Here is a 23,671-nt window from a genome sequence, read left to right as displayed (position 1 = left end):
GGTAAACAAGACGACTCCTTAGCAGCAGCAGAGACGTTTTTTCATTTTCCCTTTTCTTTGTGAGAAACCGAAGCAGAAGATTCAGACTCTCTCGGAGTTTTTTTCACTTCCTCCTCTTTGTGTTTTCTCCGACTGGAACATGAGGAAAATGAAGAGGAACGGAAGCAGCGGAGGTATTTACAGGGTCTGTTATAAACACTCGATCAGCACCTGAAAGCAGCATCCGTGTGTTTTCAAACTGAGATGAAGGTGAAAGGTGGGCGCATGACGTCTGTCCGACTACCCATTTCTCCGACCATACATTTCTTTATTTTTGCGTCCATTAGCCCGACCTCCCACTTCTCCGACTTAAGTGGCCCTAACCCTTAACCTTACCCTAAACCTAACCTTAACACTGTAGAATGGGTAGTCGCAGAAATGAGCCGTCGGACTTTTGGGCAGTCGGACTGATGTATGCTCCCCGTGAAAGGTGATGAAGAATGAAGATGAAACGACCTCACAGCTCTGATCGGCCCATGGCTCCTCCTCCTCCTCCTCTTTGACCATATTTAGATTAGCTGAGAGTTGTGGGGGGCGGAGTCACAGGAGGTGACGTCCATCTTTTTTTAGGCCACACTCTTACCTCTTTTCCACCAAAAAGAACCGGTGCCGGTGCCTAACTGGTTCAACTCTGGTGCCTCCAAAGAACCAGTTTGCTTTTCCACTGGTAAGAAGGGAGCTGACTGTCTCTGCTGCTATACAGTTATAAACGGACCTGAAAATTAAAACCTGGTCTGACCGACATGGTCCGTCTAATTATTGATAATTCTCAGCCTAAACCTGGCTGGAAAAAAAGGAAAAAGGAAGCCATCTTCATCGCAATCGCCACGACCCACACCTATGTTTTCACAGCGATATGTTTTGATATGAATGTTAGCATTTGTTAGCCACTGCCTTCACTTCAACTGTGTTTACATTGATTACATAGCAGATAAGCAAACTTAAAGGGATATTCTGTCATAAGTTTAACTCATGGTCTAACACATCATGACACCAAGTAAGACCCCCCCTCCAGAGATCAAGTCTGACGACCGCTAGCTTCTCTAGTTGTACAAACTTGAGCAAAGACCACATGATAACAACACACTGCTGTCGATTCCTCCACCAGCACCGGCATCAAAAAAGCCGCTCATAGCCACAAATAACAGCACCAAACTACATCAACAGTACAAACAGGGTCCCAGCCCATAATACGAGGCATCAAACACCTGCTAGCTTTGCCTGAAAAGAGAGGAAAACAAAACTCCACTCTCCTCCCCCAGCTGCTTCCTACTGATGCAGAAGCCCTGATGAGTCGATCACCGAGTGCATCAGAGTTCCTCTCTGTTTCTAACAATAACTAGTGTTAAAGTGTTAAACAGGGAAATGAACAGAGTTGAGTTGATCAAACTGTCACAGTCAGAAAAGCTGCTGCAGTTTAGGAACTAAACGTCTCTGGACTCTTTACTGTTCTACTGCACTCGGTGATCGACTCGTCAGGGCTTCTGCATCAGTAGTAAGCAGCTGGAGGAGGAGAGTGGGTGAGTTGAGTTGTGGCGGTTTTCGTCTCTTTCGTGTGTTTTATTTAAGATGAAATATGAACAAGGATGCATTGTCAACTTCAGATTTTAAGTAGGCCTATTTTTATTTAAATAAATGTTCAAAAAATAATGTTTGCCCCATGATAAATACATTTTACATTCATCCAGGCTGCTTGTGCGACCAGTATTAACTATAAACTGCTCCTAATCAAGCCATGATAATTTTATGATATTGAGCAAGTAGAAATGACGGATTTGTGGGTAAACTAAATAGTCTTACATGCTTTTTTCTGGACTACTTAAAAAAAAGGTGAAAATTGAGAGCATGCCCACTTCTCCAGGGACCACCACTGATCACTGTGTGTTCTTGTCCTCTTCCTCCTCGTCTTCTCCCCTGGCGCATCCAAACAGTCTCATCAGTTGCTTCCTCAGTAGGACCAAAATCAGACCCACTGTCGCTACCACACCTGTCACCGCCACTATCACTCCTGCCCTAAGCACCTACAGAGAGAAACACAGGGGGATGGATGTGTTGAGATTTCTTCACACTCAAAACTCAATGAAAATGATCAACCACTCACCACAGTTGTATAAGTTGCATATTAGAGCTGTTTTAGGCTAATTTTAGTTCAACTTCTGTAGAGATATTGTGCTCTTGGGTTAGTTTTCTGTGTGTAAATCTGTTCCACATTGACCGCTGGTTTTGATCTTGTCTTGTTGACAGCCTCGTACTTTTTCTGAGTGTGGACTGATGAACATGATGAACATCTAACTCTGAGATGACTTTAAGACCCATTCAGATTTAGTCATAAGATCTCCATGGAGGGTGGGGGGGTGGGGGTCATTTAGGTGTATGTTGGTTCAGTTGCTATGACCTAGATTTAATACTTATTTATTCTATTTTATTAGGATAATCTAGTGTGTTTACTCCTTGCGGAGAACACAGACCACTGCATGGCCTTTTCACATTGACGGGACCACCACGTTGTGACTCCAGCTGTGGAGATATGGACACTGATATGCTGGTAAATTATATAATGCCCACTTTTATTGAATGTTTTAAAACTGTGTTGAAATGTCTACTTAAAGCCTCTATCTGTGTCTGTAGCACTGGGAATGTTCAACTGCACCTGAATAATTAACTGCGATGTGGGACAATTGAGCATACTTGCCAAGTAGGCTTATATTTATTAACTCTTTGACTGCCAGCCATTCTCACAGCAGCTTCCTCCAGCTTGCCAGGCATTTTCCAGCTTTTTGACTGATTTTGGTAGACCCACCATATATTATGTACTGTTACTACATACACATTCAACCCATCAAAGGAAAGATGAGGGTCTCTACTTTCCAGCAAAAAAAACTGTTTGTTTCTATCTTGTTCCAGTCTTGTGAAATTGGCGGTTGAATATAGGTTGGTTTAGCCCAAAATGCCATTTTGTCACCAAAATCTTGAGAAAAAGTGGTTTTTGTGTCGGCTGTCATTTTCAGGTGAACCAGTACAATTGGCTCCATTATATTTTGCTTTAGTGATGCCTCAACATCTGTACAGTTGTTCTCTTGTAAACAACAACTAAATCAACACTGACAAATTACTTTTGATGACAAAAGACAAAACATTTAGCTACTGACACACACTACTGCAGCCTTTTTTCTTTCTTTTCTTTGAGTTACAACTTTTTCTTTCCTTTTTTTTAGTGTATGTGCGTACGTGACATGTGCGTGTGCATGTGCGTGTGCGTGTGTGTCTGTGTGTGTGTGTGTGTGTGTGTGCGCGCGTGCGCGGATCAGTTCGACAGGTTTTTGTTGCCGAAACACAACGGCGCTTTAGATCAGATCCAGCTTCCTCTGGTCAGCAGGCAGCGGTCTCACTCACTCTCTCTCTCTCACACACACATCTACACACACACACACACACACACACACACACACACACACACACACACACACACACACACACACACACACACACACACACACACACACACACACACACACACACACACACACACAGCCTACAGCTCTGGCTGATGTGCCCCCTGAACCCACAGCCACAGACAGTACGCTGACGCTCACAACAGACACTCCCACCATCTTTAGCTCTCTTCGTCACGTTCGCCGGCGCCGTCCGCTCCTCATCCACACTAGATCGGGGATTTTCAAGCTGCTATCTGAGTGATTTCTCGCAAAATCTGGCGACTTTCCAAACGCTCTTGACGACTAACGACGAGCGATCAACGGGGTTGTTGTTACTAACGTTTGTGCTTTGTATCACGGAGCTGCACGGAGCTTCGGCGGCCAGAGTGTCACGGAGCGGCGCCGCTGCAGTCAGACACCCGCTCCGCTCCGTGAGGGGGGAAAAACACGCTATATTTTTTATATCTCTCAATCCAAATGTGTTTTTCTGCACTTTATTTTGATGATACAAGTCTGATCTTCACAGAGGAGTAGGGCAAGACATTCAACATGGCGTTGCAATTAAAAAAACGCTAAGACGAGTTATCTCGTCTTTGGCAGACTACGCTTGGATTCGCTAAGACGAGATAACTCGTCTTAAAGCAGAAGTGAGTGATATATTTGTGTTAATATAAGTCTTAAATAGTTATATCTTCCGACAGCAATCACTTACATAGAGTGTTTGGACTGAAACACGGGTCTCTCAGTCACTCTGCTCTGCTCTGAGCCGAGGAGAAAACATTTATCGTATCCTACAGTTTTTATCCAATGAGGAGAGAGAACAGCATGCAGGGCTGTGTGTGCAGCCAAGGAACGCCGTGAATGTGGTGACGTAGCGACGAGGACTGTTAGGGTGCGTTCAAGGAAACTCGTATTTTTCCGACCGTGAAGTCGTACCAGTTCGATCTGGTACGAGTTCACCGGTCGGAAGTTACGAGTGGCCGTTATAGTGACTTTCACCGGTAAAACAGGTCGGAAAAACACGAGTGGGTTGCCTGGAACGCTACAAAGTCGTAAATTGTGACTTGAAGCTGTAATTTACGATTTCAAAAGCCTACCTGGAACGCAGCATTAGCGAAAACGACCGGACCACTCACTTCTGCTTTGAGTTAAAGGTTGAACATGCTGTGATGTTAAACTAGGCTGGTAACTAATGTGTTTTATTTCTCTCTTAGAGAAAGGACCACTGTTTTATTGTTAAATTATCGTCATTTTGTGAATTTAACTTGTTTTGGTTCTTTTTCTTCTTTTGTCTTTGTTTCTTTTTTTTGTCTCTGGGACCAATGGTCAGTTATAATTCTGAGTGAATTAATTTAAATGCTGTTGATGCTGGTTGTACTCCTCTCTTACGTGTATGTGTTCTCGTCTCTGTATTAGGCCGGATTTGCACGGGTGTACTCCTCCCCCCACACACACACACTCACTCACACAATCCTTCTTCTGGAGCTGGTAAAAGGGTAGTTCACACTTCGACCTACCTGCCGGGACTCGGCCTTGCCGTACCGCAGCTCAGTGGCAAAGTGCTCACAGTTCCGACTGCCGAGACGGTACAGCTGCTCCTTGCCCACCAGCCCATTGGCCTGTGCCACAATGTCATGAACTGGACGAGGTCTGTATTCCTCATCCAGGTAGTTGTTTATTTTCCACTTGTCAGTTCGCACCACAACCTGCAGTTTCTCTCTCTTCACCTCAGCCTTGTCTGTCAGGACGGACATAACGCTATTGGCGCCGGCACCTGGGACCTCAGCTATAAATAGAAAGGAATGACAGACAGAGATAATCATCACTTGTAGCTACAGGTTGAAAAGGTGGCATTAATTTGACATCACAACATGTTGTATTGTGTTGTTCCAGATATGGGACTATTTTAGTTTCTAGGTGTCACTGCAGTTGTATTGTGTTGTGCATGACTCACGGGGTGGTGCCAAGTGAACGACAAAGCCATCACCAATGTAAACCGCCCAGTGCTGGTAGACACCACGATAGATTTCTATTAAGTCCCCAGGCTTTGGTTTCGCATTCTACTTGGACAAGACAAGACAGAGAAACAAAGTTTGACTTTGTAATAAACTGTAGCACATTTGACCTGGATCAAAAAGTTTAAGGCCAAATTCACATGCTATAAGGAGAAAGAGAAAGAAAAAGATTTTGGTAAGGCAATAATTTCCTCACCAGAGTCTGGGCCATATCAGTGTCTCTTTCTTCTGTAGGCTAAACGAACTGGTTTGATTTTGAGCACCTGCAGGAAATCAAATATCAACAGACAGCATAACATACAATGATATAGGATGTCATCAATACATTGGTGATTATTAGGCATTTGTGTGTAGCATGCTCATTTCTTTGTTAGCCCAAAGTGCAGCATTTTACAGATGCACGTTATTCAAACTGAAATTATAGCTTAGGCTAGTATGAAAGCAAAACCTTCTTCTGAAAGGGAAAGATTGGCACTGAAACACGTTCTTATAGCCTATCTAAGCTTGAGATAAAAAAAAAGAAAGAAAGAAGCTAGCTAGCTGCTTAGCTGGCTTAGATCACGTTTCACCACAAGACGTTATAAAAAACACCGTAGCTCGAGGAGCTGATAGCCTACATCTTAGTGTACCCAAATAATCCCACTGATTATTATCTTACCGATAACGATCAATCCACAGGGCAGTTCTGATGTCAGGGTTGTCACCAACGTCAAATGTCAGCTGTGAGTGATCAGATAATGGTCGCTCTCTGTCGATAGCCTACCTGTAGAACCAGAGAACAGGTCCTACAGCTGTTGTGCAACAAGGGCGGGGAAAGACCAAATTTGGTCTTTACCGGTCAGTACTGGTCTACACTGTTCAGCTCAATTGAATGCTGCATTTTGATTACATACAAATTAATTACACACTCTGATTTGACATTTTACGGTCTTTTATTCCTGTATAACAGACCAAGTACATTACTGCAAATCTTAAAGGTGTACAGAAAAGAAAATTGAATTTGAGCCCACTCTGGGTCATTAAATTAGTGTAATAACTCATCTTTTAGACGATGTAGGCCAAACTTTGTGCAAAATTCTATTTTTGAGTAAATCCAGGACGAAAGTGTGTAATTTTTTTTTCCGCATTGGATAACGCAGGCGCACGGATTATACGTCAGCCTGTACACGATTCACCAGCCACTGATATTGGATCCGTAATCCGTCATTCAAACGTCTGAGACACGCACACACACACGGAGCTCGGTCTCGCCCCAAGCTTTGAATATCCCGCCCGCTCGATAACGACCAATCAAATTCGTTTTCCTTACTCGGGTAAACTCGTGTTGCAGCTCGTGACAACTCGGCGCGACAAACAGGACAAACGGCCATTTCTGTACACCTTTAAGCCCCGTTTCCACTATGCGGTACGGTACGGGTCGGTACGCTTATTTCAGCGTACTCGTCAGTGGCGTCATTAGGCCTATTTTAGGGGGGCTGAAGCAACAGAACCTGACAACACAGTGTCTCGTCTCTGTCGTCTCTGAGTGTTGAGGAGCTGAAACCAGATAAATGATCTGAGTCTGATGGTGAAGATGTGTGAGCCGGAGGGGGCGGAGCTCTGTTACCATGGCGTCGCCTCCTCCTCTCTGCCCCAATCAGCTTCATCTCTCACCGTGTCTCTTGTGTTTTCACTAAAATCCCCTTTCACTTCCAGTGTTTTGATCTGATTAGTGGTGTAACTGAGTCGGAGCTCAGTGTTTTATCTTCTCTACATGACGGTGCTCAGAGACACAAGTTATCCCAAAAAAAATCAATACGTTGGATCGGCTGCAGATGCTAAACTGACGAACTTTAAAGGCACAGAAATATGATTTTATGATCAAATATTCAGATTCAGAATCAGAATTACTTCATTGATCCCCGGAGGGAAATTTTTCTTCGTTACAAACTCCTGAATAGTCAGAGAAAATCACCAAACAAAAAGTGATTTTCAGAATGAGAACAGAATAAGAACAGAATAAGAATAAATAAAACTATAATGATAACAATTTACACATGTAGCTACTTTGCATTTATTGTTACAGTTACAGAGATGTACATGTATATGTATATACAGAGCTCAGGTGTCCAGGAAGTTTGTTGAACAGGTGACGAGCAGAGAGACGTCAACAGCTCTGGGTCCTTTTTTTTTTTTTTTTTTAAAGCATGTGTTTGCTAGTTTTTGTTTGCAAGTTACAGCAAATCAAACAAGACATTCTTACATGCAAGAAACAGAGCAAACTTTTTCTCCCTGTTCTCCCTCTCTTCCAGTAAAGCATTAAAACTATTTTTTTTAAATAAGATGAAAAGAAAGCAAAATGGAAGGAAAAAAAGCTAATAAATAAATATAAATAGACAAATACAAATTACAGTTACATGATGGATTTCAAGGGCGTTTCTCAGGACATTATATCACAAATTCTTCTCCCTCAGAGCCTCCTCAAGTCTTAAAAAACGTATAAAAGGTCTCTAGATGTCACCAAATACATGATGTACATTATCTTTCTGGTTCCATTTGGTGCTGTAATTTTTATTAGTATAGCCCATTGTCTCAAAGGGCTTTAGAGCATCATAACAACATCCTCTGTCCTTATAGAGCCTCACGTCCACTGAGGAAAAACTCCATAGAAAACCCTTTAACAGGGAAAACCAGGATTTAATCTCTGACCTTTGACCCCCAGACGTCCTTTAGGAGCAGCATCACAACAACAGCAGAGAGAAAAGAGACAAAGCCGCTAAAAGCTACAGTTGTAACGATGATTGACTGATTGATCTGATTAGTCTGTGATTAGATTTTCTATGACAAAGAGGACGAGCTCGTCTCAGTGTGATGATGTCATCATGACCCGGGCTCGAGTGTTTACCTGAGACACCGAACAGCAGCTGGTCTCCACTTCATCATCATCATCATCATCATCATCATCATCATCATCATCATCATCATCATCATCAGCCTCCAGCTCAGATTCATCTCAGCAGGCTGCAGCTACACACACACACTGACGTTTAGTTTCTTTCAGTGGTGTAGTCTAATGTTTTGTAGTGGGTAAACTGCTTTTTAGGTGGTAGGCTATACTTGTATCACATAGACCGGTGGTTCTCAAACTTTTTTATACCACGGACCCCCATTGGACAAAACACCAGAAATATACAAACAATCGTATAAATTAGGCGTACATTTTTGAAAGATTATAGAGAAATTTCTGGAAAAAAGTTTAAACATTTCTAGAAAATAGTGGTAGTTTTTAAAAAATTAGAAAAAAGTGTTTTTTTGTTTGTTTTTGAAAATTCTGATAAAATTACTCAAGAATTCTAGAAAAAGTGGTAAAAAATTTTTTTTTTAATTATAGAAAAATGTGGTAAAATTTCTCAAAAAAGGGGGGAAAACAATAATACAAAAGGAGTAAAAGTTTACCGCGCGGGTTACATTTATTTTTTTGACCAAAAATTAAAATTTCTCCAAACTCGGATATATCATCTGGGGGTCCGAGGGGAGTCCAACGCAGAAGGTTTGGTTGAAATCGGGCCGGTGGTTTTGGTCAAAATGACCAAAAACCACACATGCCATTTTGAAAGAAAAAAATAGTAAAAAGTAGAACAGAAACATTTAGAAGAAACTGGTAAAAAAAAAATTCTAGAAAAAGTGGTAATATTTCCAAAAAGAAAAGAAAAGAAAAAAAATGAAAACAATAATTAAAAAAAGTGAAAAAAAATTCTAGGAAAAGTGGTAAAATTTCCAGAAAAAGTTGGGGACCCCCTTTAACCCTGTCAACCCTCCCACTTTGAGAACCATTGACATTTACTTTAGTTAGATAGTTTTGTTGTACTGGTACATACTGAAATATTTATGCATTTTCAGCGTGTATACTGAGTATAGCTGAGTATCATATGGACTACACACTGTTTTCTTTCTCTATGTGCATGTGTGTTTCTTTTATGTTGAGCCATCAGGGCCACCGTAGCTGATTTGGTAACGACCGCCTGCTCTTTTTAAAATCCTGCACAGACACAGATACACGAGGACGATGAGTCACCTGGTTTCTCTTTGTTCCATCCCAACATAATGTCCTGAATATGATCAGAGCTCATACACAGAATTTATTACAGATAATACAGTTGAAAAGGAATCTGGTTTATTCCGGTCAGGACGCCACCGAGCGCCGGCCTCTGACTCACTGAGTCGCAGCTCGGTGTGTAACTGTGAATCTGAGCCTGAGGCCTTGAGAAGACAAGCGTTGTGTGATTGAAGCCGTCGTGGTCGTCGCGGAGACGTCTCCTCTCCTCGCTGCAGGTGTGATTGTCACATTTTAAGATGATTAAAGCAAAAACAAACCCACGTTTCCTTCTCCTGGAGAGAAACGAGACACAGAGCGACGTCGTTGAGTTGATTGCACATTCTTCAGTAATGAATAGAGAACATGAAGGGGGGTAATTAACAACCTGAACGTTACAGCAACATCGCTTTACAACAAAGACCATCACTCAGAGAAGAACGGTCTGAATGGAAAACAAACACCATTCAGTTTTCTAATTGTAGTGTACTACATGAAAATATACATTTTTCTCTCTGTGAAAGGTGTAATCATGGATTTAAAACTGTTTAACACAGTTTATATTTGGGGAAAGTATAAATAATCACGTTCGAGTTAGAAAAGCACATAATATCTTCGGTTTTTATTCACATTCAACAAGCTATAAGATATAAACCGTGTCCCAATGCTGCATTTAGGACCAATAGTGACAAATTATGGCTCCTCCTGGGACATGTTGGTCCATGATGTTACTATATAAAAATAATTAAAAGTTATAAAATATTATACATTCATTACTTTAACTGCTGTTGAGTCAGAGATTGTGAAATGTAAAGTTCACTTTCCTGCATAATAAAGTGGCATGGATCGGATCTGTAACGAACGTGTAAACGGGGAAAAAAAACCTCTTTCCACGCAAGCAAAATGTAAGTAAATGCAGATACCAGATATGAGTCACTTCAATAGAACATGTAGCTAAACAGATGGACAAAACAAATGGAGTATAGGCAACAAATCAGAACTGGGCATCGAGACCTGTGGAGTAAAGTGCGGATACAGGACACATCACCGTTTACCATGTGTTCTTCACTGTGGTCCCAGTGCCGATCGGATCATAATCAGTCCTCAATGTGTGCGTTTACACCTGGACTCTCATGTGGTCCAGCTCTATCTGATTGTAATCTGATTACTGAGAACTCCTGTTAATGCAGGTGTAAGACTGACGTACCTACACCTGCTCTCATTAACTCCACCTCTCTGTCCTCCAAGACTTTAGTTTTCACTTCTTTACTCGCAGCCTGATGTGTAATTATTCACAAAGCTGAGGCTGTTGTTCTTCCCTGGATACAGGAGAGCTGTAATTACCCCCCACCACCTCCTCCCCCTACCCCCCCTCTGTCTGTGTGTGTGTCCGCGGTGTCACAGCGAACATTACAGACCCATTATCACTGAACAACCTCTTTTTATTGTGCAGAAAACACGTCTTGTTCCAGAGCTAATGAGCCAGAAAGTTTCTTATCTGAGCTCCTGCGTTAACAACACCTCTCTCCATCCATCCCTCCCCCCTCCTCCCTCCCTCCATCCCTCCCTCCCTCTTTCTCTGTATTAAACTTCCCTCTCACTCCGTCTCTGCCTCTTTGCACCTCGGCTGTTGTGACACTTGATTAAACTGAACTCAGACCAGTTAATATTATAGAGTGGATGCCTTGTTATTTCATCTCCAGTGGGGCGCTAATATGATTCATCTGATTCAAGTCCTGCGTCCTGCAGACATTCGGCTAATTACACCCTGCTGCCACACAGGAACAGGATTTTAAGTGCTAATCTACTTTTATTTTTTTATTTTATTATTTTTATACATCACTTGTTAATGAATAATCGCTGTGGAGTTTCTTTCTTCTTCTTCTTCTTCTTTTATTTTTTTCTACAACTCACAGAAATCCCCCGTCGAACTGGAGCTGAGTTACTGTGTTGATTAAATGAGTTGAAGTGTTTGGTTTCAGTGCCACTTATTATTAAAGGGATACGCCAACATTTACCAGACAGAGTTGTTTTAGAGGGAAATTCATGCAAAACCGCTGATGCGCGTTGCCTTCAGGGACAGTTTTTCATCATCAGTCTCTGTATTTCCCTCTAAAACAACTCTGTCAGGTCACAACTTGTCCACCAGAGCGTTGTGGAGTTGTTGGATTGTGTATTTAGGCTCAGAGTATTTGGAGTTTGCAAAAATGTTATGATCATTTTTTATAGAGCAGCAATTGAGTCAATACTCCGCTATGGTATCACCAGCTGGTTGGGTAACTTAACTGTTAAATCTAGAGCTGAAATCTCAAACCTTGTCAAAACTGCTGGCAAGACTATGGCAATAACACCCCCCCTAAATCCACAGGACCTTTTTGAGCAGGCGACGATCAGACAGGCAAATGCCATTTTAACAGATAGTTCTCATGTGCTGAATAGTGAATATACTCTCCTGAACTCTGGAAAGAGATATAGGGTTCCCTTGTGCAGGCACAATCGATACAAACATTCCTTTGTGCCTGTATCAACCAAGCTTCTCAACAGCAGGAAATGATTGCGATGTTTCTGTGTATATGGAAATGAATGTATGAGTCAAACTATGGATGTATGTGAGTGAATGGATTAATGTATGCTTGAGGTTATGTGATGCTGATATGAATGTATATTTATGATTACAGTTAGAGTAGCGGTGTGGATGCATGTGAATGACGTTCACGTCAGCTTGCTGCATGTGCAGGATTGTCCAGTGGTCTGTTTACTCCACCAGTCTTTTAACTTGATGTTCTTTTTGCACTGTATGTGTTTTTTATGTATGCAACATGTTCCCTGTCTCTGCAACAAATTTCTCCCTGGTGGAGACCAATAAACTAACCTAACCTATTTGATGAGTTTGATGAGGGAAACCAAGAAATCCCATAATGAGCCTCCGCATCGCGTAGCTCTGAACAGCTCATGGCTCTGCTCCGCCGTTCTAATAATAGCTTGCACCGACAATTAAAGGTAACCAACCTATACTGCTATGACTATAGGGATTATGGCAATGGGCCAATTTGACAAAATGTTGAACTATTCCTTTGAGTATAATTAGATTTGTCTTGACTAGAAATGACATTTTGACTAAAAATAAGACAAATATTCTCTGTAACGTTTTGAGTTTTTGCAGTGTTCCTCTTCTGCTGCTGCTGCTGCGTCTGTCCCTGAGGACCGGCTGATGGAGCGGATGGAGGAGACAGGTGGACATGAGGGAGCTGCAGCTGAAGGTTAATGTCTCTGAGTGTGGACAGGTGTGGATGGAGCCCACAGCTGTCCAACATCTGGGGCAGAGTGGTTGGTGGCTGGTGGAGTTCACATCAAAACATTCATTTACAGCCCAGAGAGTTGAAAGTCCAGTCACGACGCATGGGTTCAGTCCTGAAGCGAACGAAGCTGCAGATGAAGAGTTAACAAACAGAGTTGTTTCATTCGGGGATGATTGACATGACGGCAGAGACGAGGGAATTTACATTTATTGGTTTGAGTCGGAGCTGCTGTGTTTCTGTTGGAGAGAGAGAGAGGCGTCTGAATGCAAACGAGCCTCGGTGATGGATGAGCTGCATGCGACACGTTCACTGACTGAACAGCGGCTCATTTCCATCCACTACATCAATATGATTCATATCAACTATGAATCATTTTAGTCAAATAACAGCAGTCATATATACAGAATAACAGCAGCACCACAATAACAATATTAATACTTTAAATAATATAAACCATAGGTTCCTCATTAATGAAGCCTCAGCTTGACGCTCTAATCCTCTTGGTTCTATTCCACAGTTCAATTCAAAATAAAGTAATGATATTAATCCAGTAGGAGAAAAATAAAAAAGAGTGAGGCAATAAAAGAGAGGTCAAAACACTGCGTTTTTAAGTGCAATGAATTTAAACTATTAATTTACCTACTGTAAATATGAACTATCAACATTTTAATTTGTAAATAATGTAAATAGCCCTTTAAAAAAAAAATCAGAATCAACATATATTACCTTTAACATATAAAGTTAAAATATTATCCAAACATGAATTACTGTCATTCAAATTGTATTTAGGCTCCTACGATAATAATAATAATTCATTTTATGTATAGGTGCCTGTTGAGGCTCTAAAGGACAAGTCCATAAAATACAAAAGGAATGAAACCGTGACAAAACAACACTGACTTGTTTTCACTTATACGACTTTAATATGTTTATTATAGGTGGCAGGAGAGCATCCATTAGATATAAAACCCATTTTTATCATTTTTCAGAGTTTGGCTAATTTAATTGAACATTTAAACTCTATTTTTGTCTCTCTCACCAACATTACTTTTATTCTGAGAACTGCTGCATGCTGGAAAATCATGACAGTCTTCTTAATAGGAGCTAAAAGGCTCTGGATGACGTTCACATTAATGTGCTTTTCTCTGTCAGAAATAAAAACAGGATAAAAAAAGTCTAATTCTGGAAACAACTTTATTCTGAACCAAGTGATAAAATGTACAAAGTGAGGATTTCTACAGAAGCACACAGAGCTCACAGCATCACAGGAAGATAAAGACTAAAGCAGCGAGTTCAGAAGAATACGTCACCAAGATATTTGATGTTTGAATGGAGAGAAAAAGAAACGACATCAACGACTCCACAGAGAAAACACACTGAAGCCTGTACAGTGCTGCTCCAATCATTACAATAACACACACACGCACACACGCACACACACACACACACACACACACACACACACACACACACACACACACACACACACACACACACACACACACACACACACACACACACCGCTCCTCCTCCTGGTGAATGGGCTCAGAAACTCATTAACTGTCACTGATGTGAGAGAAGAAGCTGCAGAGCATCAGCATCTAAACATCACACGTCCATCCACTCACGTTCACTAGTCCACTAGTCAACCAGTTCACCAGTTCACTAGTCACCAGTTAACCAGTTCACTAGTTACCAGTTCACTAGCTCACCAGTTCACTAGTTACCAGTTCACTAGTTCACCAGTTCACTAGTTCACCAGTTCACCAGTTCACTAGTCACCAGTTAACCAGTTACAGTAACCAGTTCACTAGTTCACCAGTTAACCAGTTCACTAGTCACCAGTTAACCAGTTCACTAGTCACCAGTTAACCAGTTCACTAGTTACCAGTTCACTAGCTCACCAGTTCACTAGTTACCAGTTCACTAGTTCACCAGTTCACTAGTTCACCAGTTCACTAGTCACCAGTTAACCAGTTACAGTAACCAGTTCACTAGTTCACCAGTTCACCAGTTCACTAGTCACCAGTTCACCAGTTACAGTAACCAGTTCACTAGTTCACCAGTTCACCAGTTCACTAGTCACCAGTTAACCAGTTCACTAGTTCACTAGTCACCAGTTCACCAGTTCACTAGTCACCAGTTCACCAGTTCACTAGTCACCAGTTCACTAGTTCACCAGTTCACCAGTTCACTAGTTCACCAGTTAACCAGTTCACTAGTTCTCTAGTTAACCTGTTCACTAGTTAACCAGTTCACCAGTTAACCAGTTCACTAATTCACCAGTTCACTAGTTCCAAGTTAACCAGTTCTCTAGTTAACCTGTTCACTAGTTCACCAGTTCACTAGTTCTCTAGTTAACCTGTTCACTAGTTCACCAGTTCACTAGTTCACCAGTTAACCAGTTCACTAGTTCACCAGTTAACCAGTTCTCTAGTTAACCTGTTCACTAGTTCACCAGTTCACTAGTTCACCAGTTAACCAGTTCACTAGTCACCAGTTCACCAGTCCATTAGTCACCAGTTCACTAGTTCACCAGTTAACCAGTTCACCAGTTCACCAGTTAACCAGTTCACTAGTTCACTAGTTAACCAGTTCACTAGTTAACCAGTTCACCAGTTCACTAGTTCACCTGTTAACCAGTTCACTAGTCAACAAGTCACCAGTTCAGCTGTTAACCAGTTCACTACTTCACCAGTTCTATAATATTATCTTTATGCGGTGATGTTTCAGTGTAAAAAGGCATTTTATAAGAGTTTATAAGTTGTGTTGTGGATCATATTCACACTTTAATAGACATTAATAAGAGCAGAAATCTGTCAGTTGAGTCTTAACTTATGAAACAAAACTGTTTTTTTCCTCCTGGAAACATCTAATTATTATAATGAATTAACTCACAACCACAAGCTGCAGAAGAAGAAGCTGTAGTTTTATAAATCTCATTCATATATTGAGAGTGAGCTGCTGCGCCGGGGTTTGACTCCGCCCCTCAACTCCCAGTCAATCCAAATATGGTCAAAGAGGAGGAGCCTGTGTGGAGCTGAGACTTTGGTTGGCTGATCCAGCTGTCCGTCAAAGAAGCCCCGCCCCCTCAGTCATGAATAAACAGAGGAAATGACTCTAGTGGTCAGGAGAGGAACTGCAGCTGTTTGAAGCTTTGAGCAGCTGCAGCTCATTAGTAGCTAATCACTGATCAATAATCTGTGGTAAAGTCCCATCTGAAACACCACGGGGGCAAATATGAGTACATTAAAGTGACAAAGGACTTTTTGAGCGCTCAGCTGTTTCCTGTCAGTGAAAACTCAATCACACCGACTGAATGAATGAATCTCTGAGCCGCCGTCTGTTTTCACAAAGCGCTCGAGGCCGTGCAGCACGTGTCCTTCACAATAAAAGCAGGCTCAAAGAGACCACCTGCCCTGAATGCATCGTCAGGCCGCGATGATGGAGGTGAATTGAATTACAGTTTTTCTCCACTGGTTTGGCTCATTTTTCGAAACAGAAATTACATTCTCAAAACTCTAAGATAATTTTGGCAAAACAGTGTCACAGTTCAGCACAACACCATAGATCACTGACAAAAGCGCATCTCTCTCTCAAAACAGTTCACTCGTGTGTCAAAACTAAATTTCTTTACAAAAATAAACGGTGGAGCAGTGCAGTGGTAATGTCCAAAATATCAACGCACTGCAAAAACTCAAAATCTTTCCAAGAATATTTGTCTTATTTCTTGTCATAATGTCTCATTTCTAGTCAAAACGAATCTCTTTTCTCTTTAAGACTCATCACCTAAAAATTTACTTGTTTTTAGATCATTTTCATTTGTTTCAAACAAATTTTCACATGAAATAAGGTGAAAAATCTGCCAGTGGAAGCAGGTTTTTTGTGCTTGTAATAAGAAAGAAAAACTTGCTCCACTATCAGATTTTTCTACTTATTTCAAGTGAAAATATGATTGAAATTAGTAAAAAGTGTCTTAAAACAAGCTACTTTTTAATGTGATGAGTCATGAGTCATGTGATGGGTCTTATTTTAAAGCAGATATCAGTGGAATGTTTTTGTTAATATAAGTCCTAAATAGTCCTATTTTCCGTCAGCAATCACTTACATGAAGTATTTCAGCCTAAACACGAGTCTCTCCGTCACTCTGCTCTGCTGTAACCCGAGGAGAAAATTTTCCTTGTGGGATACAAGTGTTATCTAATGAGGAGAGAGAACGGCATGAAGGGCTGTGTGTGCAGCCAAGGGATGCGCGTGAATGTGGTGACGTAGCACGAGGACCAATTGATGCCTGACAAGGGCGGGGGCTGCTAACTCATGGTGCGTTCAAAGAATAAGATAAGATAATACTTTATTGTCAGATCACTCTGAAATTTGTCTTGCGTCCCATGACGTCCAAGTTTCACACAAATAATAACAAAATACAAAAACACACATTTACAAAAAGCATAAATGTTACCCTCAAAGGTCACATTTAAAGAGAAACACAAACTACCTCCTAACTCCATTCACAACATAAATCCAACATTACAATGTGTCTTTGGTGCAACACCCAGTGCTCAGTCTGTACATGAACCCTAGTCTACTTAGAGACCAAACTCTGATTTAACAGTTTGACAGACTGAGGGACAAAAGAGTTCCTCAGCCTGTTCAGTCGAGCTTGTGGAACTCTAAACCTTCTATTTGATGGCAGAAGCTGATCAAATAGAAGGTTTAGAGTTTAGACTCGTACTTTGTGTTTTTCCTTCCTGTGAAGTCATACCAGTTCGATCTGGTACGAGTTCACGGGTCGGAAGTTACGAGTGGCCGTTATAGGGAACTTTCACAGACAACAGGATGGTAAAAACACGAGCTACGGGTTACCTGGAACGCTACCAAGTCGTAGTTGTGACTTGAAGCTGTAACTTACGGTTTCAAAAGCCTGCCTTGAACGCAGCATTAGCCGAAACGGCCGTGAAGCTGATATCTGCTTTAAGTATAATGAGATTTGTCTTGACAAATGTTCCTGGTAAGATTTTGAGTTTTTGCAGTGCAACCATTTATTTTTGTAAAGAAATCATCACAACAAGGAAAAAGTGTTTGTTTCTGTGGCGGGGAGAGCAGGCGCTCTGTGATGGGATAGTAATGTCTTTCCAGGATGTTTCAGAGTTTGGCTATCTGAGGTGAGTGACTACATGCAAAAACACAGAGTTTATAGTGTTTATACTGTACACTATATGAGTTCAGTGGTGTCTCTAAGGATTCCAGTTATGTACCAGAGATATTTGATTGTTTTCTGAGTGTTTGTTGTGGTTGAAAGAATTGCCCCCATGGGTTAGCATTGTCGCTATCCCTAGCGCCGGGTAGCCATGGTGTAACTCCGGTTTGCCTGCATCAATTTTAATTGCGTTTTTGCTCCAACCAACACTGGGTGACCATCAGGATGACGATTTAGGGGTCAAAAATGACCAGATTTCTCCTTTAAACCATAAAGACTCAATGGACTCCATGCCTCTGCTCAGTCCGGAACTGTCTCTGACACTTGCAGTGCATTTGGATGATTTCAGGAGGGGGAGGGGGGCTGGTGGGGTTAGATCTTAACCTAGTTACCCCCCTGCCCTGTAGCTCCTCCAGAGTCGGGCCTGGGTGTGTTTTTTTTGGAGTGTGTGCGTTCCCGTCGTGTTGCGTTGACCTGTGAGCAGCAGCAGAGATGAGAAGCAGCTGAAGCACTTATCTCTTCACAGCGTCCAGGATGTCACAACGCATCAGCGGCTCCGTCCGATCTCTGTTTACATCTCTGGCCTTGGAAAAGGTCAGCAGGCACTCAGGAAACCGCCACCCGCTGCCACCGCCACTGCCACCACCGCCACCGCCGAGTCCATTAAAGCAGAAGTAAGCGGAATTTTTGTGTTAATATAAGTCTTAAATAGTTATATCTTCCGACAGCAATCACTTCTATAGAGTGTTTGGTCTGAAACACGGGTCTGTCAGTCACTCTGCTCTGCTGTAAGCCGAGGAGAAAACTTTCCTTGTATCCTACAACCTTTATCCAATGAGGAGAGAGAACGGCATAAAGGGGCGGTCCGCTCTGTGTGTGCAGCCAAGGGATGCGCGTGAATGTGGTGACGTAGGGACGAGGGCGGGGACTGCTAACTCCATCTGCTGCTGACAGGAAGTTAGCCAAAACCACCGGATCGCTTACTTCTGCTTTAAGCAGCTGGTTGATCCTCTGAATCGTCTCTGTGACCTCAGAACGACCTCAGGCGTCGCTGAAACTCACCTGCCCGTACACGCGGGCGTCCGGGAACGCCGTCTTCTGCTCGGACAGCAGCTCGTCGGTGACCGTCAGCTCCTCCAGCTCCGTGGTGAAGTGGTCGGTGCTCTCGGCCATCGACGTGTCCTTGGCGGCGGCGCTGTAGGCGAGCGCCACGCTGTAGGCCGCCGGCTTGTCCAGCCCCTCCCCCCCTCGCCGCCGTCGGCAGCAGCGGCAGATCTTGCGGAAAGCGGCGCGGAACTTCTGGGACATGGCGTTGTAGATGACGGGGTTGATGGCGCTGTTGAGGTAGATGCAGACGCGGCAGAAGAGCAGGAACCAGTGGTCCAGGTAGGCCCGGTCCAGGCAGGAGTTCACCACCACCAGGGTCCGGTACGGCATCCAGAGCGCCGCGAACAGGACCACCACCACCGCCAGCATCTTGGTCACCTAGGCAACGACCAGGAGGGAACAGCTGATCAATGACCAAACCAATACTGATCAATCACTGATTGACTTAACTCATTGAGTGCCATTGACGTCTATGGACGTCAATCAAAATCCAACGCTTGAGTGCCAATGACGTCCATAGACTGTGAAATGAAATTTTCAGACGTCTTACATGTTTTTGAAGCCAAAATTAAAATGGATAAACACTATTTTTCTTGAGAGACTCTCTTTCACAAAAATGTATTTTTCTCAGCTTTCTAGAAAAAAAGTGGTCTTTTTGGTGCAACCAGGCTCTATTCAACTTAAGATAAATCAAGAATGGAACAAGGTACAAACAAATGGTTTTCTCCCTAGTTAAATAGAGAGTCTCCTCTTTCCTTTGAGGTGTTTGGTGTTTTCAGAGTCATAGTACAAAATATTCTCTGGGTCTTGAAATATTACTCACAATGCCCCAAAACGCTGGCACATGGCACTGACCATTTTATAAAAGGGCTGGCACTCAATGAGTTAAGATCGTCTCATGGTTTTTAGTTCAAAAACTTAAGTTCGTTCATGCACTTACAGACAAAAACTGTCACCACTGTGTAGTGTGAGGAAGGACGGAGGCACTGATGTTGCATTCAGGTGCAGTCAGGCAGACGGCCGTCGGCAAACCAACCGGATGTCATTTTACTCCACCAGAGAAAGACGGTAAAACAATACCACATCACCATGACAACATGTTGTCACGCCTGTATTGTTTTGCCTCGTGCTGGCGGACCACTTGTTTACATAGACGCTTGTTTATCCTGTTACATGCCTGACGTCTGCCTGACGTCTGCCCCATTTCACCTGAATGCAACATCAAGAATACGTTCAGATATGCAACCGCACCGCTAGATGGGGGTAATTCCTACATATTATACCTTTAAAGCAGTAAGCAATATTTTTGTGTTAATATAAGTCTTAAATAGTTATATCTTCCAACAGCAATCACTTACATAGAGTGTTTGGTCTGAAACACGGGTCTGTCAGTCACTCTGCTCTGCTCTGAGCCGAGGAGAAAACTTTTCTCGTATCCTACAAGTTTTATCCAATGAGGAGAGAGAACGGCATGAAGGGCTGTGTGTGCAGCCAAGGGATGCCCCTGAATGTGGTGACGTAGGGACGAGGACCAATAGATCCATGACGAGGGCGGGGGCTGCTAACTCCATTGGCTGACAAGACGTTCTGGTGCGTTCAAGGCAGCCCGTAACTCGTGTTTTTCCGACCTGTGAAGTCGTACCAGTTCGATCTGGTACGAGTTCACGGGTCAGAAGTTACGAGTGGCCGTTATAGTGACTTTCACAGGTAAAACAGGTCGGAAAAACACAAGTGGGTTGCCTGGAACGCTACAAAGTCGTAAGTTGTGACTTGAAGCTGTAATTTACGGTTTCAAAAGCCTGCCTGGAACGCAGCATTAGCCAAAACGACCGGATCGCTTACTTCTGCTTTAAGGTTTTTTATCATTGGTCTTGGTAGCTTCTGTTCCGCTCTTTCAGAATAAAACACCTGGCTGTCCGCCCGCTCCTCCATCGTGCACTCACCTGTCTGCGCGAGGTGGCGGTGGAGCTGGAGTGGCGGGAGTTCTTGCAGCTGGCGCTCTTCCCGTGTCCGTTCTTCTTCTTCTTGTCCTTGGGGTCGGAGGGCAGCGGGTTGAGGAAGAGGATGCGCGCGATGAGGCCGTAGAGGACCGCGGAGAGCAGCAGCGGCAGCACGAAGAAGGCGCCGAAGTCGAAGAAGTAGACGGGCAGGTAGAGCTTCCGCGAGACCCGGTAGCCGCACGTGACCACGGTGACGTTGTTGTCGTACACGAGCGTCTGCAGGTCGGACAGGTAGAACCACATGACGCAGTAGAGCGAGGTGAAGGCCCACACCAGCACGATGATCTTCTTGGCGCGGGACAGCGTGCACAGGAACTGCGCCTTGATGGGGTGGCAGATGGCGATGTAGCGCTCCACGGTGAAGGCGGTGATGGAGCACGAGGACGCGTTGATGCCCAGGTACTGCAGGTAGGTGATGACCAGGCAGCCGGCGCGCCCGAAGGCCCACGAGCCCAGGAAGAGGCTGTCGGCCACGGTGGGAAGCCCCGCCGCCGTCAGCACCATCAGGTCGGCCACCGCCAGGCTCACCAGGTAGCAGTTGGTGGGCGTGCGCATGTGCTTGGTGGTGAGCACCACCAGGATCACCATGACGTTCCCCACGATGCCGGCGGCGCAGATGGAGAGCAGCAGCAGACTGCTGATCACCTGGTTCACACAGGACAGGACGGCAAAGAAGGTTGATGAGTAAACGGGAGAATACGGCATCTAATCTACTGCCGGGTAAAATATACTGTCCTCTGGGTGGAGGAAGGAAGGAAGGAAGGAAGGAAGGAAGGAAGGAAGGAAGGAAGGAAGGACAAAGGGAAAGAAGGAAGGAAGGAAGGATACAGGGATAGACAGAAGGAAGGACGAAGGGAAAGAAGGAAGGAAGTTAGGAAGGAAGGAAGGAAGGAAGGAAGGAAGGAAGGAAGGAAGGAAGGAAGGAAGGAAGGAAGGAAGGACAAAGGGAAAGAAGGAAGGAAAGCAGGACAAAGGGATAGACGGAAGGAAGGACGAAGGGAAGGAAGGAAGGACAAAGGGAACGATGGGAGGAAAGAAGGATAAAGGGATAGACGGAAGGAAGGAAGGAAGGAAGGAAGGAAGGAAGGAAGGAAGGAAGGAAGGAAGGAAGGAAGGAAGGAAGGAAGGAAGGAAGGAAGGAAGGAAGGAAGGAAGGAAGGACAAAGGGAAAGAAGGAAGGATAAAGGGAAAGAAAGAAGGACGGACAAAGGGAACGATGGGAGGAAAGAAGGAAGGGAAAAAGGAACAAATTGGGTCAAAAAAGAAGGAAGAAGTAAGGACGAAGGGAAGGAAGAAGGAAGGAGGAAGTGAACAGATTGGGTCGATTTGACCCAGAAGGACGACAGGGGGGTTAATTTATCATTTTATCATTTAATTTATCAGACTCACTAGATCCACACTCCTCTTTCAATCCCTGAGTTTTCTTCCTATTTTTTTTGCTGTAAATACTTCTCAAATATGTATTTTTGTTTTATCAATCCATTCACAAGTTACTTCCAATCTGTTTCCAAACTGTATTTCAGTTCAATTCCCAGATTCATAATTTCAACACTTGGTCAGCAAATAATCTTCATCCCACTTTTTTTCAACTCTACTTTCTCTCAGTTCTCAATTAGATTTAGAGATCCACACTTTTGGAATTTGTTACCAATTCACCTTAGAAACTGCACAAGCATAAATTAATTTAAGAAACAAATAATTCACTTTCTATTGGTCCAGTTGAGCGACGCATAATCCACATATTTTCTTTACATCACCACAACATTGCTTTTCTCTCTCTTCTTTCTAATTGTTCTGTGTTGTTCTTCACATTACTGTAAATTAAATTTATGTTGAATGTTTATCTTTAGGAGGAACATTTGACTTGACAAGCCCTTAGGGTTTTTTGTGCGGGTTGTTGACCCATGTCATGTCAGGTATCATTGTAAAGCTCTCTCTCTCCTGAACAATGAATGATGTGGCTCCAAAAATGGTAATTTCCTTTGTATCAGCAACAAATTGTAAAAGTACGATTTACAATAACAATCTATATGTAATTCTACAGTCCAAGTCTTTAAAGGCTGTTTTCTCAAAATTAGTTTTTCAGACTCAGACTCTGAGCTAGAAATCTCCACTTCAGCAGCACTTACAGACACCAAAACGTTCCAGTTTGATCCCTTTCTATATCCTGAAGGTTTTTACAGAGGGGATTGTTGATATATCATTCACAGCCTCATTTATACAACATTTTATTCCTCAAAACAGGGCAGATTGGATTTTTTTGGGCTGGTGGCAGTATTTTCCTCATTTACAGAGTGATAAAAAGAGATATCCAAAATCCTCCTCTGGAAAAACTTCTGACTCTAATGTGTCAACAAAATAAAACAAGAATTTTGAAAGTGGCTTTATCCATTGTTCAGATTTCTGTTCTGGAAATATATGCAAATTAGTGCATATTTCATCAGATATTGCCTCATTTACATATTTAAACATAAAATTTGACAAAACTTGTAATACAAAAAACATTTG

At 42.9% G+C, this 23,671-nt stretch overlaps 3 protein-coding genes across 3 annotated transcripts in view; 1 reads left to right on the top strand and 2 right to left on the bottom strand.

Moving 5' to 3' along the window:
* Positions 1-1,913: 1,913 nt before the first annotated feature.
* LOC310993851 (phospholipase A and acyltransferase 3-like) lies at positions 1,914-5,699 on the bottom strand (the record flags this gene model as incomplete). The annotated part of the gene is made up of 4 exons (XM_083982334.1): positions 1,914-2,060; positions 4,991-5,259; positions 5,428-5,533; positions 5,685-5,699. The coding sequence occupies 4 exons, from the start codon at positions 5,697-5,699 to the stop codon at positions 1,914-1,916; spliced, it is 537 nt and encodes a 178-aa protein (XP_083838460.1).
* Positions 5,700-6,888: 1,189 nt separating this feature from the next.
* The window catches only part of LOC310993850 (transmembrane protein 74), a gene marked incomplete at both ends in the record, with an annotated part of 35,795 nt that continues 19,012 nt past the window's right edge, over positions 6,889-23,671 (top strand). The window contains 2 exons of the mRNA XM_083982333.1: positions 6,889-6,893; positions 8,392-8,456. Coding sequence (XP_083838459.1) covers positions 6,889-6,893; positions 8,392-8,456 — 70 coding nt within the window. The remainder of the gene's footprint in view (positions 6,894-8,391; positions 8,457-23,671) is intronic.
* The window catches only part of trhrb (thyrotropin-releasing hormone receptor b), a gene marked incomplete at both ends in the record, with an annotated part of 4,794 nt that continues 220 nt past the window's right edge, over positions 19,098-23,671 (bottom strand). The window contains 2 exons of the mRNA XM_083982170.1: positions 19,098-19,541; positions 21,107-21,808. Of these exons, the coding sequence (XP_083838296.1) occupies positions 19,098-19,541; positions 21,107-21,808 (1,146 nt within the window). The remainder of the gene's footprint in view (positions 19,542-21,106; positions 21,809-23,671) is intronic.

The sequence above is a fragment of the Trachurus trachurus genome, assembly GCF_905171665.1.
Source record: "Trachurus trachurus genome assembly, chromosome: 11".
Lineage (NCBI taxonomy): Eukaryota > Metazoa > Chordata > Actinopteri > Carangiformes > Carangidae > Trachurus > Trachurus trachurus.
Note: the sequence above shows the minus strand (reverse complement) of the source record. Positions and strands in the feature narration are given on the sequence as shown.